At 30.4% G+C, this 16,203-nt stretch overlaps 2 protein-coding genes across 2 annotated transcripts; both read left to right on the top strand.

Moving 5' to 3' along the window:
* Positions 1-421: 421 nt before the first annotated feature.
* LOC114193006 (TPD1 protein homolog 1B-like) lies at positions 422-1,181 on the top strand. The gene is made up of 2 exons (XM_028082688.1): positions 422-537; positions 682-1,181. Exons 1-2 carry the CDS (start codon positions 483-485, stop codon positions 984-986), a joined length of 360 nt encoding a protein of 119 aa, XP_027938489.1. The 5' UTR covers positions 422-482; the 3' UTR covers positions 987-1,181.
* A 10,055-nt stretch (positions 1,182-11,236) lies between these two features.
* Positions 11,237-15,388, top strand: LOC114193134 (NADP-dependent glyceraldehyde-3-phosphate dehydrogenase-like). Its single transcript, XM_028082838.1, has 9 exons — positions 11,237-11,430; positions 11,632-11,825; positions 12,021-12,149; positions 12,544-12,663; positions 12,807-12,943; positions 13,289-13,444; positions 13,963-14,341; positions 14,639-14,755; positions 15,048-15,388. Exons 1-9 carry the CDS (start codon positions 11,286-11,288, stop codon positions 15,159-15,161), a joined length of 1,491 nt encoding a protein of 496 aa, XP_027938639.1. The 5' UTR covers positions 11,237-11,285; the 3' UTR covers positions 15,162-15,388.
* The last annotated feature ends 815 nt before the right edge of the window (positions 15,389-16,203 follow it).

The following is a 16,203-nucleotide window of genomic DNA, read 5'->3' as shown; positions in this document are numbered from 1 at the left end:
AAAAATATTAATATCAATAATGTTATAATTGATTTTAATTAGTGTCATTTATCTGTTGAAGTTCATCAAATTTTTGAATTCATATTAATAAGGATTTTTCTATATTGATATCAGTTAAAATTGATTTTAGTTGGTACGTTTATTTAACTTATATGAAACAATAAAGAGCCACAAATTAGAACATGGTATTATTTGTGTACATTAATTAGGCTTTAAATTTATATAAATAATTTTTCTATTAATGCACTATCAATATTAATATTAGACACACAAATCCATTGGATTTTTCTTTACAACAATCAATTCGCATTAATTGTGATTGCTTTCCACGGAATCATAAAAACTTGTACGTTTTTTCTTTATTATGACTCTATATGTTGCTTTGAGTGTAATTTGTGACCTATAAATAATGCAGCTTATCAGTGTCAAACAAATCCAAAAAGAATTTCAATATCAAAGCTTGCATTTTGTGTATCTCTGCAATGGCTCGTTTGACAATTCTTAGCATCATTCTCCTCCTTCCCATCATTTGTGAAGGTAAATTTTCTTCTCACAAATTTTTGTATCAACTTTATTCTCATACATTATGAATGAATATATAACATCTTTAATTATTAATCTATTTTTTTTATATAAAATGTGATTCCTAAACTCTTCCATGGATCATGATACGATGTTCAGGTTCATGTTCTTTGAGAGATCTGTCTATTACCCAAACCCTAACTGGAGTTAAAGTAGAGGGAAAACCAGAATGGATAGTGAAAATCACCAATAATTGTGCTTGTGTTCAATTGAACGTGATCTTGAATTGCAAAGGATTTCAAAGTGTTGAGAAAATAGATTCATCAGTTTTGAGAAACTCCTCTGGGCGTTGTCTTGTTAACAATGGTCAATCTGTCTATGGAGAAGATGCTGTTCAATTTAAATATGCTTCGGATAAACAATTTCCATTCACTCCTATTTCCTCACAGATTGCATGTTCTTGATACTATGTAGTTTGTCTTACAGATTATAATCCATTAACAATACATTGCCTTTTCATATCTTAAATTTGCTTCTGCAATGTCATTTCTAAAAGAGAATAAATGGTTACTCTTAAATTAGAGAGAAATATTTGGACTGTTAGAATCCATTCTTACCTCTTGACAAATACAAGATTCAAAGTGTTATATATTATGTCCTGTGAGTGTATGTTTTTAGTCTATAAACTTTGAAATAAAATTAGAATTTGTCTTTATCTAAATTTTTATATATTTTTATTCTCAAATTTAAAAAATTAATGGACGTAGTATTTTAACCCAATTATATTAAATATTATTTTATGTGTAAAATGTATCTCAACAAACATTGAAACGTAAATGTGTCAAATGATATAAAATTACATTTTTTCATTAGACCTCGTAAAGGGAATGCGCCAAATGATATATATAATTCAAATTCCAGCATGAAACGCATTTGACATAAAAATATTTCACATAATTGGATTAAAAGAATTATATCTATTATTTTTTTAAGTTTGAGTATTAATATATAAGATTTCGGATACAAAAAATTTACAATTTTGTGTCAAAAGTCCAAATATATAATTTTATATTCTAAAGTTATATAATATGAAGAAAAAAGATTATATTTTGAATTATATATTCTAAAATATAAAAATTTATGGGATGCAAGTTGAAATTATGGTGATACAGGAAGAAATAACCCATCTTTATTCTTTTTTTCTCTCTCTTTTTATGTTATAAGTTAATGCATATGATGATGGGTTTTAAAGTGTAGTAACATCTTAAAATTCGAACTAAAACAAAACATGTTCTCATGTAAAATAATTGATGATTTAATCTTTTAGTTGTCAATAAAAATATATTTAAAATAAGGAGACAATGTACTTTTACTTACACCTCTCCATATTTAGTTTATACTAAAATGCATACATTCTTTTAGTTTTAAAATAGAATTTTATGTTTTAATTCTATAATAAATTAATTTAATTTTTATTTGAATTTTTATTAAAATTTCAAAATTATGATATAAAAATTATAACATTATAAGATTATTTTACTTTCAGTTTTATTAAAGATTTAATTACTTATCATTTTTAAAATTTATTATTTATTTTTTTATTTGTGGTTTAATGAACAAGTTTTTTTCTTTAGAATTTATTTTCTCTTATTTTTTACCTTCAAGCATAAAAATAAAATTATTGGTTCTAAATACAATTCTTATCATAACTTGATTTTGAATATATATATATATATATATATATATATATATATATATATATATATATATATATATATATATATATATATTCAAGGGTCTTATTCATGAACATATAGTGAGACTTAGAAAATTATTTTATTTATCAAGTGAACAAATTGTCCGTCCGTACATTTTTTTACCATTCAGAATCTCAATCCAACTATATATTAAATTTGATTTATATGTAATTTTTTTTTTAAATGTCAAGCTGAATTTATTTTTAAAAACTTATCTAGTATAAAATTAGTTCAAATGAAAACAATTTACTTTACAAAATTAAAATACTATTTTTTTTTATAAATACTTATTGATAGTGTTATTTTCCACCTTATATTTAAGTTAAGTTTTATGGATATAATCAACTCCTTCATAATTTTTATCTTGTTTAATCCTCAAGTTTGTCTTATTTTTGCATTGTTTTTTGTATTTTAGTTGTTTAGTGCTTTTTTATATCTAATATCTATTTTGAGTGTGTGAAATAGAAAACCATCTTAGTGGAGGAAAACAAGCTCGACCTCAAGAGAACATGTTTGGATAAGAAAAAAATTGAATTTTAGGTATATACTCGTGTCGAGCATAATGGTGGATCTTGACCCTCTTATTTAAAGGAACCAAAATAATTTACTCAAAATTTATATATCAATATATGATGAAGTAAGATCTGTCTTATTTTCATCTCTATGGGTATCCTTTTCTATCATTTCTAAAAAAAAATGAATCTATTATTTTATTCTTCATCTATATATCTATTTAAAAAAATAAAAAAATAGTTTATCAAAATCTAATACAAAATTGAGAGATATATCTATTAAAAAAAGATAGTCACATCATAACTAAAAAATGGTTATGAAAAAATATATACAACATAACTTTTTATTCTATATATATATATATATATATATATATATATATATATATATATATATATATACACACACACGATTGGGAAAAGAGAGACTGTCTGGGGAGCAAGCTATGACTTCAAAGCGCTTACGTAGGCTAGTAAGGTGCGTTAGCCAGCAAGCAGCAAGCAACGACCTATTACGTTACGTGAACACATTTTTACGAGTCCCGTGAGCCGGCGAGAAGAGTTTTAGTCTTATAAAAGCATTGAAGGGATAAGACTAGTCTAGAGCCAAAGTAGCAGTAGGCATAGAAGTTGTCTTAGGACCAATACTAGCTCTTTATGTCTAGCCTGTTGCTGGTAGCTCTATGCTAGCAAGAGCTAGCCGGTCTCAAAAGCCTAATTCCTGAAAGAATGGTATTCACTAGCCTTTCAACCATCGACATATCTGTTCCCCGATCCTTCCACACCCGAGCAAACCAAGTCACGTTGCAGGACCTGCTCTCGCATTTCTTTCATTAGAAAACTATGAAGCTCCGACACGGCGTCGGAGCCACGCTTCCCCGCGTCGGAGGCGCACCGGACACGGACACTTGCCGGAAGCGCACACGACGCGGTGTCAGAAGCTTTTTTTTTACCGGACACGGCCTTCTCTCTCGATGCAGAAAAGAAACGTTTGTGGTGCTGAAAAAGTGGAACGTGGACGCCTTGCAGAGTTGCCTGTTGCATAATTGCAACCAAATTCGCGGAGAGGAGAAGGGAAGATAGAAGATAGGAAAGGGAAAGTTAAGCAAAACAAAAAAAATCTGAAAAGAAATACATCTGTTCAGATTTCACTTTATCTAAAATTTTCTTAAAATATTTTATTTAAAGAGATTTTAACTTGTTTTATCATTATATAATATATTATATTATAATTAATTTTAATCTATAACATCTTTCATTTTTTATACGTAAATAAATATAAATAAATTACTAGATACATGTTCCATATTTCAAATAAATATAAATAAATTACTTTATATATATATATATATATATATATATATATATACGTGTCCGTGTCCTACATTTTTTCGATTTAGACGCTTCCCCGTGTCCATGTCCGTGTCGTGTCCGTGTCCGTGTCCGTGTCTGGGCTTCATAGTTAGAAAACTCCAGTTCGTGATCCTTTGTCTTCAACTAGCGGCTTTGATCTTCTCTTCCCGATTCCTATACCATACGCATCTATCCTCATTTAGAGCAATGTTGTGTCCATCTTCTTGAACTAAAGGACATATGCAAGTTTCAAGTCGAATTCCATATCCATCCCACAGACAATTATGAACCAAAAAGAGCAGGAGCAGGTTCGGGCCCATCTAGCTCAGCTTTTTATGGCAAGACAAGACAAGCAAAAGCCATAGGGCTGGCATTGAATGGTACACCCCCTTAGCTCGTTAGGACATGGAGTCTTAGTATTCGTAGCACTCATAAGAATAGCCTCGTCAGATAGAAAAAGATTGACGCTACCCTTTTCTTTATCTTTTCCCCTTTGCCTGTTTTTGACCAAGAAGAGAACCCGCTATATCCTGGGGAAGAAAAATCTGTATCCAAGCTATCCCAGTCGTGAATAAGGAAAGAAAGACATTATGGTTCGTAATAGATAAGCAGAAAAAGTTGCTATTAACCAAGAAGGGGACCCCCAGCTTTCATCTATCCAAACTATGCTAGGGTAATTGTAGTAGAAGCTAAGCCAATAACGTTGGGCTTTCATCTTTAAGAGCTATCTTAACTTAAGTAAGGGACCAACTGATTGAAGCTTAAAAACATGTCTTTCCATTCATATGATCCCATTCAAGGGGCTATGCTAATAGTAAACCAAGCTTTATCCGCGCCAGGATAGGATGTTCACTCATCAATCGATCATATTTGCCTTTCTTCTTTCTAACTCTTCCACTAAGATTTGAAGCAGATGGAAGAGAAGGCATTTACTGCATACTGGGGTGCTTTCTCCCGATTACTTATTAACAATTTCCTTCCACCAGCGTGTTAGTATGATTTTTTCTTACCTACTAAAGCAGTCAATCACGCTATCCTTCCTTACCCTTCAACCAACCCCTTCGATTTTGTTTCTGTAGTAGTATAGTTTATCGCCCCCTTACCTTGATGCCTACAGCTCAATTTGTTTTCTAGTAGTGATGGCAAGAATCTGCGAAAAAAATGTTATTTATCCTTTTTTTGTGTTCTTTCTGAATGGAGCTACACGAGGGAAAGCTCAGCTTTCTACTCTGCCGCAAAAGGGGGGCCGCTTTCTTCTCTAAAAAAATGCAAGTTCCGCCATCCGGGCCCAACAAGCAGCATAATTATGTTCCAAGGCTTCGTTCGTTTCATTCCAGCAAAAGCAGTATATGGTTCAAAGCGCCTTGTTCCATCCGGCGAGAATCCCCTAAATTCTTTTACTTTGAAAGGAAATACACCTCTATAGGAGGCCTAAGACGAAGAAACACAATTGCTCGATTGAAAGGTGAGGATGCAGAACTTCCCTTTTGGCTTTCTTCCGCTAGGAAATTGGACTCTGACTGAGTGTGGATGATCGACTTGGCATTCTCAATCGGCCTCCTTGCTACGTTGAAAGAACACAGGGAGTGGAGCGGCCCGTTTGAGTACATAAGAGATTGTTAACCAGAAGAGGTTGTTGGAGAAGTCCCTAGATAGGCAGATCTAGATAAACGAAAGGGGCATATATATATATATATATATATATATATATATATATATATATATATATATATAAGACTCGTGAGATAAAAAAAGTAGGTTTAATTATGCCTTTTGTCCTCATTTTTGTAGCAAAATCTCAATTTGGTCCCTTCCGTTAGTGGTACAGTAACATTGTTAAAGGAGGTGTCACGTGTCAGTTCTTGAATTTTTTTAACTTTTTTTAAATTTTTTTAATTTTTAATTTAAAAAAAATTGTCACGTGACAAATTGTCATCGTGCCAGTGGCAGTGATAGAGTAATGTGACAGTGACAATGCCATGTGTCAGTTATATGTTAGGTGTCATTTCCACATTCTCAATTTGGTCACTTTATTTTAATTTTTGTATCAATTTAGTCCCAATTTTTTAAGAATTGAGCAATTTTGTCCCTCTCCAAATTGAAATCAAATTTAATTTTTATATAAATGTACATAAATATTTCTATCAAAATTGATATTTCAAGTAAATATTTTTAACAAAATTAAGTTTATTTAATTTATATTTTACATTGAAATTTATTTAAAATTGTTAATAGAAAAAAATTCATAAATTATATTGATATTTTATTATATCGTACTTTAATATTTTTTTTTATTTGAATTTATATTTCAAATAATTGTATATTTTTAAAACGTGTAAAGTTCAATAATTTCTATACAAATATTTGAATTAGTGTAAAAATAACAATTTTAAAAATTTTAAAAATAATTTTAACTAGTTCATGTAACAATCAAAAACATATAAATTTAAATTTTGAAAATAATTTTAAATAAAGTTGAATGTGAAACACAAATTTAAATAAACTTAGTTATGTTAAAAATTTATAATAAAAATATCAATTTGAATAAAAATATCAAATTTAATAAAAATATTTGTATGAAATTTATATAAAAATTAATTTTTGTTTCAATTGGGAGATGGATGAAATTGCACTATTTTTACAAAAAATTAGGATTAAATTGAGACAAAAATTAATATACAGGACCAAATTGAGAATGAGGAAATGACACCTAACATAATACTAACACGTGGCATTATCACTGTCACATCACTCAGTCAATGCTACGTGGCAAGATGACAACAACTTGACACGTGGCAAATTTGTTATTTTTAAAAAAAAATCAAAAAAATAAATAAAAAAAAAATCCAGGAACTAACACGTAACACTCCATTTAACGTTGTTACTGTACCACTAACGGAAATGACTAAATTGAGATCAAATTTCTCAAAACAAGGACCAAATTGAGATAAAAATAAATAGATGAACCAAATTGAGATTTTGCTACAAAAATAGAGACCAAAGACATAATTAAATCAAAAAAATACTATTTATTAAATAATATTTCACTGTCAATCTAGACAAAATGGAGTTTTCTATTTTCAATAATGGAATACAATATATGAGAAATCAGAATACAAATGAGTTTGTGTCTAACTTTTTTTTTCATACACAAAAGAAAGCATATGAGATTAATAGATAGATATAATATGTGAAAAACTCAAAAGATAATGAGAGAGAACATAAAAATATTTCAATAAATTTATTTATTCTTTATTGCTTAATTTTATATTTCATTATTTATTAATATTAAATGTTATAATTTATAAAAGAAAAATAAGAATGTACATAATTTAATTTTCATAAATACAATATATATTACATATAATTTTAAAAAATTTTAAAATTTGGGTGGTGGGTGCATGAGATTGAAATGGATGAAATTTAGTCTTTAAATTTGGAAATACTATTATCTTTTGTTGCACACCAGTTATTTGATAAAAAAACTCAAAAAGAGTTTATTTGAGTTTTTATGGCTTTGTTATCTAATTGAGTTGTGAATTGCAAGAGTTATCAAGTGTTACACACGTTTCTTATGAGAGAACGATATGTATCACTTATTACATCGCGATCAGTGCACTTGGTGACCTATGTACTTGCAATTTCGTGCTAACAAACTTTTGGCGTTGTTGTCGGAGAACTGTGTTCCAACACAAGACAATTTAATCATTTTCTTACTCTTTTTCATTTTGTTGTGTTTGTTTTTGTTGTTTTCTTTTATGCAATTTGCTTGTAGATGTTTATGCTTTCTATTGGTTTGGTTTATATTTAATGCTTGAAAGGTCCTAGGGATGGTATTTCACACATCCATGTATCCTTTTCTCTTCCACCTATGATACACAGATACGATACGTGTATCAGATACGACACGTATCTGGTATGTTGATACATTTATTTTGAAAATAATAGAACACGATACGTGATAGATATGCGATATATGGATATTGAAAAGTGTGTATAATAATTCTTAAAAACATAATAAATATATGATTGTTATTTTGTTAATCCAAATTAAAACTATATGTACTAAAATTATCAACACAAAAAATATATATTATTGTCATCATAAAAGTATCACTATAAGAAAACTCTTAAATAATGATCAATTTTAGTAACCATAAATATGTTAGAGACTAATTTCCTAATTGGAGACCAATTTATAGACTAATTATTTAGGTAACTGAAACCTGGATAGCTAATGTTAATGACTAATTTAGAAACCAATTATTTTGGTAGTCAAAATCTTGGTAGGTGATGTTAGTGATCAATTTAGAAATCAATTCATAATAAAAATTATTTTAATTATCAATTTAGAGATTAATTATAATTTTTTGGAACTATTTTAGTTGTCAATAATTTTTAGTTTTTAAATTAATACTTAAATTGGTCACTATATAGTGACTAATTATTTTTATGGTATAAATACACATTTGGTACCCAAACTTTTTCGGAAAGTTCAATGTGGTACCCGAACTTTAGGAATGTTCAATTTGGTACCCCAATTTTCTAAAGAGGTTCAATTTGGTCCTCTCCGTTAAGTTGGAGTTAACACCGTGTCCGTACAGGACACGTGTCAAGCCATGAAATTTTTATTTTTATTTTTAATTTTTTTTTCATCAAATCACTACACCTAAATATTCAAATTATTTTATTTTTTACAAGTGTAAAAAATTTCATGTATAAAAAATTACAAAGGTTAAAATGAAAAAAATAAAATAATTTAAGTATTTAGGTGAAATGATTTGATGTATATATATTATAAAAAGTTATTGTAACATGTATATATAGGTTGTAATTAAGCTTATTTACTAATTTGGTCTCAAATGGAAGATGACGAAATTGAATGATTTTAAAAAATTGGGGTACTAAATTGAACCAAAAATTTAAATTGGGATACTAAATTGAAAACAACTATTACACTGCCACGTGTCATGCTTGTAAGCTGCCACGTGGCACGATGATAAACTGACACGTGGCAGTTTTTTAAATTTTTTGAAAAAAAAAAATTAATTTTTTGAGAAAAAATTAAAAAAAAAATAAAAATTTCATGGCTTGACACGTGTCCTGTACGGACACGGTGTTAACTCCAACTTAACGGAGAGGACCAAATTGAACCTCTTTAGAAAATTGGGGTACCAAATTGAACATTCCTAAAGTTCGGGTACCACATTGAACTTTCCGAAAAAGTTTGGGTACCAAATGTATATTTATACTTATTTTTATTATTAAAATTGATCATTATTAAAAGATTTTCTTGTACGGTATTACGACTTTGTAATTTAGATACTTAACTGATAAATGTCGATAAAGTATTTTAAAGTATCATATACGGATACGTGTAAGACACGGATACATGACCCTGACCCAAATTAAAGTATCGATACGTTATAGTCATCCACGCATAGCCTCCTTCCCTAATCGAAGCACAACTCCCTCCAACACTTTTTATTTTTTTTCTTAATAAACAAATATTTCGGATTGTAAAATAAAAAACACAGAAATAAAATTGTATTACGAAATACATTTTTTAATTTTTGTTTTGCATTGTATAATCAAAATATAAAATTTTATATTTCAAATCGTATTATTTCGAATGTAAAAATGTAAATTGTATTCCAGAGTGTATAATTTATGATTGTATAATTTATAATGTAAAATAAAAATAAATTCTGAATTATATACTCTAAAATGTAAAATTTGTATTCCATTTTTTTTATTTTATATATTGGATTGTATAATAGAAATAGAAATTTTATATTTTAGATTATATATTAAATATTATCGAATTGTGTACTTAGGAATTGAAAATAAAAGGAGTATAAAATTAGAATTAAAAAATGTATGAGGTGTAGGAAGAAATAGCCTGATCAAAGTTAATGCGGAGGCTATTGTTTTCTACATTCACTAACTGCGCCATACAATTATTCTCATTGTAATTCTCGTCGCCGCCGCTTCTATCACCACTCTACCGAAGAGGAAAAAGGAGAAGAAGACTACAAAGCTTATTCTACAATGCATTCCAGAAATTTCATTCTACAAAGCTTATTCCACAATGCATTCCAGAAATTTCAAAATTTCGTTCTGGAAAGTTCTATTTTAGAAAATTTGTTTCAAACATTCCAAAAAACTTGTTCAGGGAAAGTTTCTAAAATATGTATTTCGGAAAGCATTTTTAAGGGGTAACAGGAAGTAAAAGCCTAATGTAGATGGTGCTGCAAGATCTAATCTTAATCATTTTGCTAGTTTACGAGTTTACTTTAAGAGTTTACGAATTTACTTGCGGATTTACAATGCTAATAACATTGAGTTTAAGGTTTTACACATTTTAAGGTAATAGGGGTACTAATTGTCTTGCTTAAAATGGAGTGAAAAATAAGTTAGGTTTCTTTTGTTTTTTAATCTTTGTCCCTTCTCTGTATTTCAACTTTTTTTTTAAATAGACGTAACTTTCAAGAATTTAGATTTTATTAGTGTCTGTGGTTTTGGTGGTTGGTTTTTTTCTTAGCGTGGGTTTGGTTGAAACCTTGTGCTCGTTCGCACATTTCATGCTAAATCATTGTTGAGATTTTAAAGTGTCAAGTTGGCATGCAGTGATGTCTAAAGAAAATATAATCTTATATTTATAGATAAACTAAAAAAGTATTTAAATTCCTATTATAAATAAATCGTGTAAATCTGTATTACTTTTATGTTATCATTAAATTTTGAACTGACTTCTTGTTACATTTCTTAATAATTTTTTCACTCAATTTATTTGGTTAAGCAAATTTTCTGAGATATATTTTGGTCATGTGAGGTGTGAAAATACTAGTTAATAGGAGTGTGTCCTATATTTAATGAGCAAAATTAGTAATATAACAATGACTAAAAATTTTCATTTTAATTCCTACAAAACTGCATGAAGAGCACACTGATCGGTCAAGGACTAAACTAGACTTGGCACAAAATGTTAGCAGCATTTGTAGCTGTTCATTGACTCTGTCTGAACTCACTCCAATAAAAAATTTCCAACCACATCATCAATATCAATATAATCAATATAAATATATACATATGCAAGCCAAAGTTCACACCTCAAGTGATATAGAATCACTTGTTCAAGATGGCTGCCACTGATACCTTTGGAGAGATCATAGATGGTGATGTCTTCAAGTACTATGCACATGGCTGCTGGAACAAGTCCTCTTCTGGGAAATCCGTTCCCATCATCAATCCCTCCACTAGGAAACCACAGTTCAAGGTCCAAGGTATTCTTAACACACCCTAATATTCAAACCATGTCTATACCAATTTGGTTTCTGACAAAATGATCATTTAGTTTTTTCATGTTTTGTTGTTGGGAATCATGATCAATACAGCATGATGGTACTGTCTTTCTTGGAGTTTGTTTTAAGGGTTGTAAGGTGTGAATTGGGGATACTGATTCTCTTTGACTGAATCTCAAACAGCTTGTACCCGGGAAGAGGTTGATAGAGTCATGGAATCAGCAAAAACAGCTCAAAAATCATGGGCCAAAACTCCATTGTGGAAAAGAGCACAGTTGCTTCACAAGGCTGCAGCAATACTGAAGGAACACAAAGCACCTATTGCTGAGTGTCTTGTTAAGGAGATTGCAAAGCCAGCTAAAGATGCTGTCACTGAAGTATGTACATGTTCAAGACCTTGTTTTCCCCCTCTTTTTTTCTTTCATGTTTTAACTTCTAGCATTCAAATAACCATGCACGTAGCACTTAGGAATCCTTGATGGGAATATTGAGGTTTTAATTGCACGTTTATGAGATTTGTCCATTTTGATCTTGGTTTTCACTTTCCTTTTAAATGCTTTGTTTTTATGTAGGTGGTCAGATCAGGGGATTTAATTTCATATTGTGCTGAGGAAGGTGTAAGAATTCTAGGGGAAGGAAAATTTCTGGTCTCTGATAGTTTTCCAGGGAATGATAGAACCAAATACTGTCTCTCTTCCAAGGTATTTTGACCTTTCACTCTGAGAGAGATGTTGGCTCTAACACCAACCATTAACTATTGTTACTTTTTCCCTCACGTCGCTATGTCTAAAATCTTACAATTTTTTTCACCAAGTAATGACTCACATTCCACTTTTTTCACCAAGTAATGACTCACATTCCACTAGACAGTTAGTGATAAGATAAACATTAATTCTTATAAAATCTTTACAAAACCTATAAAATAATTACTATATTGAACATATCTCTGTTTCATGTGCTGTGGATTATCCAAATCTTATAAGGACTATATCAACCATATCTCTGACCCATGAGAGATCTCAACAATATCCTAGACTTTATGCATGATCTTGTTACTGTAAATGAGGCATTATTTTGGGATATTTCTGATTGTAGATTCCACTTGGAGTTGTTTTAGCCATTCCACCTTTTAACTATCCTGTTAATCTGGCTGTTTCAAAGATTGCTCCAGCGCTTATTGCTGGAAACTCCATTGTTCTTAAACCCCCAACTCAGGTATGCAACTATTTATTCAGCATATACTTATTAGTTATTGATAGTTGGTGTTACCATTATTTAATTCAGATAAAATCTCAAGGGCTACCTATATTTGAATGCTTCATGAGTCAGAAAACTTGCTTAGTTCTTAATCTTTACAGGGTGCTGTGGCTGCAATACATATGGTGCATTGCTTTCATTTGGCTGGTTTCCCCCAAGGTCTTATTAGCTGTGTCACAGGAAAGGGTTCTGAGATTGGTGACTTTCTTACAATGCACCCGGGGGTGAACTGCATAAGGTAATATGCACTTTTTTTTGCTATATTGTAATTGTTATCCTCCATTATTATATAATGGTTATTGTTTTCCATGTAATAATTCATGTGCTTCCTAATTTGCAAATGTAGTTCCAACTTCCAACTAGATATGTTCAAGCTAGATAAATTCATCATGTCTCATCTTTTGTATGCTGACATGTAGTAGTTGCAACAGTAATTTTAAGATATAACATGAAAACTATGAGTGATGTTGTACCAAATTATGAAGATAGAATAGTGACTGGGAGTTTTTTGGTTAGTTGAGAGGTGCTTTGTCATTGCATTTTTAACTGAGAATTTCCCCACCTAATTCACATTAATCCTAAGTTTTACTGGTGGAGACACCGGAATAGCAATATCAAAGAAGGCTGGCATGGTTCCTCTTCAAATGGAGCTGGGAGGAAAAGATGCATGCATTGTTCTTGAAGATGCTGACTTGGATTTGGCAGCCTCTAACATGGTGAAAGGAGCCTTCTCCTACAGGTAAATAATGGACTTTAAATTATGTTACAGGAGAAACTGCAAATTTGCTTCATTAGTCCTTTAGCATATGAACCTGCATTTGCCTATCGAAATTTGTATTACTTCCTTTCCATATGTTTAGATCTTTAAGGTTAACATTCATAGATGGAGAAATCTTTAGTGGAAGTAAAATGTTATTATATTATGACTAAAAATATCTTTATTTAATACCTTGAACCTGCACCACTAATAGTGTGATACTTCCTTCTCTAACCCCAAAAGGTAATTCATTCACTGAAGTTATTATATGGAATAATAATGTAAAGAAGGAAACAGTTCATGCAACAAAATCCACCAAAGGCATCTCTGAATTTCATGATTAATGTGGAACTTTCGCATATTCCCAAGTTTAAAACCTCAGTATGTGAACTTATTCATTTATACATTACAATTTTCTCATTGTGGCTGCATAAATTCCCTTGACAGCAATACAATACTCATAAATCTTAATACAAATGCTGTGAAAAATTTTATGGCAGTGGTCAAAGATGCACAGCAGTAAAGGTTGTTTTGGTCATGGAATCAGTTGCCAACACTCTTGTTAAGAAACTCAATGAAAAAGTTGCCAAGTTAACTGTTGGAGCACCTGAGAATGACTGTGATGTAACACCAGTTGTCACAGAATCCTCTGCTAACTTCATTGAAGGATTGGTAATGGATGCTAAGGAGAAAGGAGCAACATTCTGCCAGGAATACAAAAGGGAAGGAAATCTCATTTGGCCATTGCTGTTGGATAATGTTCGTCCTGATATGAGGATAGCATGGGAGGAGCCATTTGGACCAGTTTTGCCAGTTATCAGAATCAATTCTGTTGAGGAGGGAATCCACCACTGTAATGCCAGCAATTTTGGCCTTCAGGTATAGTACACTTCATCAATATGAATGCATACATTCAAATGTCAGAATCATTTCAAAAAAGGCTTCATTTTTATGTTTCTCTAATTTATTTTTTCTTACATGCAACAGAAAGTGTCTGTGGATTTCAATAGGATGTTTTTCTAAATAGCTAGTGTGTTAGTGGATTCTCCTTGTAAATCTAAACTTGTTTTCATCATATTCATAATCACATGAGTGACAGAGCATAATCCATTTTATCTACTCCAAAGCAGAAATGTTTTCTTTCCTTTGTTTCATTTAATCATATGTATAATGCAGGGATGTGTCTTCACCAAAGACATCAACAAAGCAATGTTGGTAAGTGATGCAATGGAGACAGGAACAGTTCAAATTAACTCAGCACCATCTCGTGGACCTGATCACTTTCCTTTTCAGGTGAAAATTGTTCTACATTTGCCAAGTCGCCATAAAATTTTGATACCTTTTTACAGGAAGCAAATTCAAAGGTTTCTACCAATGAAAAAAGATAGAAAAATTCCTTATTTATTTCAACACACCATCATGAATTGATGACTTAAATTTATATACACATGGAATGAGATTTATATACTGTGAGTGCAAAATATTCTGATGGACTATGACAGACATTGAATAAGATTTGATAACTTGACCATGTGATTTTATTTAATGTTTTTCTGTCTAAACAAGCAAATATGATTTGTGGCAGGGACTGAAGGATAGTGGAATTGGTTCTCAAGGAATCACCAACAGCATTAACATGATGACAAAGGTTAAGACTACAGTAATCAGCTTACCAGCAGCTTCTTACACTATGGGATGAGATGATTAAGAAACTATTAAGTTACTCAAAGTAGTGTTATCTAGTCAACCTTATAAATGAGGTGTTTTCCAATCTTCAACGTTTCATCTTAACATTAGAGTAGAGTGAGAGATTTGCTGCACGTAAGTAACTTTTGTTTTATGTGGCTTGTGTCTCTACAGAGAAATGGTAACGATTTTTTTGTACAAGTAGGATATGAATCTTGAATAAATTATGGTTTTCGCACTCTTTTTCTTCAACTTATGGTTGTTGGATCATCATGTGATAATTCTAGGGAGAAGTATGTGTTATAATTTAAATAACTACAAATAGAAATTGATCTTATGAAGAATGTTATTTCTAGACTAAATAAGTAGTTATAAAGGGGATAGTTGCAAAGGGAATATTTCACCATTGTCGTAGAAAGTAACATTTGACTAGAGATGTTAAAATGAGTTTCAACCCGTGAGTTAACCCGGCTCACCACGGGTTCGAGCCGGGTTGGGTTGAGAAAAATTTAACTTTTTCAAAAGTGGGTTGAACTCAACCCGGCTCACTTAACCCACAGGTTAAACGGATTCGAGCCGGGTTGAAGGTGGGTTGACCCACTTAACCCACCAACATTTTTTTACAATTTTTTTTAATTTTTTTTTAATTTTTTTTAATAATTATTTACTATTCCTATTATAGTTGTTCACAATTTCATATTTTTAAATACTAGAATGTTGCTTAATTAGATTTGAATAGTTTAAATGTTTAATTAATTTGATTGTCAAGTTATATATATGTTGATACTTTAATCTTTAACTATAATTTTTATAGTAAATTACTCAAGTAATCGTCTTATAAACAATTTTTTCTAAATTAGCATGAAAAAAATATATAATTTTTTTATTTATATTTTGTTGTATAGCATGACAGAAAATTTGTAATATTAGCCATGCTTCCTTAGACTAATGGATACTTTTTTGGAAATAATTCTTCATATATTGGCGGTGAGTATGATCAAAATATTGGTTCTTGATTTTAGTATGATTGTCATTTCATGAGTTACTTAAAAATT

The sequence above is a fragment of the Vigna unguiculata genome, chromosome 8 (assembly GCF_004118075.2).
Source record: "Vigna unguiculata cultivar IT97K-499-35 chromosome 8, ASM411807v1, whole genome shotgun sequence".
Taxonomy (NCBI): Eukaryota; Viridiplantae; Streptophyta; class Magnoliopsida; order Fabales; family Fabaceae; genus Vigna; species Vigna unguiculata.
The sequence above is the reverse complement of the archived record's forward strand: the minus strand, read 5'-3'. Positions and strand labels throughout refer to the sequence as shown.

Bases quoted from the DNA above. Each gene is read 5' to 3' on its own strand.
- LOC114193006 (XM_028082688.1), top strand. From the start codon at position 483: ATGGCTCGTTTGACAATTCTTAGCATCATTCTCCTCCTTCCCATCATT. The intron at 538-681 runs GTAAATTTTCTT...TACGATGTTCAG, and splicing joins CCTTCCCATCATTTGTGAAG to GTTCATGTTCTTTGAGAGAT.
- LOC114193134 (XM_028082838.1), top strand. From the start codon at position 11,286: ATGGCTGCCACTGATACCTTTGGAGAGATCATAGATGGTGATGTCTTC. The intron at 12,944-13,288 runs GTAATATGCACT...ATTAATCCTAAG, and splicing joins CCGGGGGTGAACTGCATAAG to TTTTACTGGTGGAGACACCG. The intron at 14,756-15,047 runs GTGAAAATTGTT...GATTTGTGGCAG, and splicing joins CTGATCACTTTCCTTTTCAG to GGACTGAAGGATAGTGGAAT.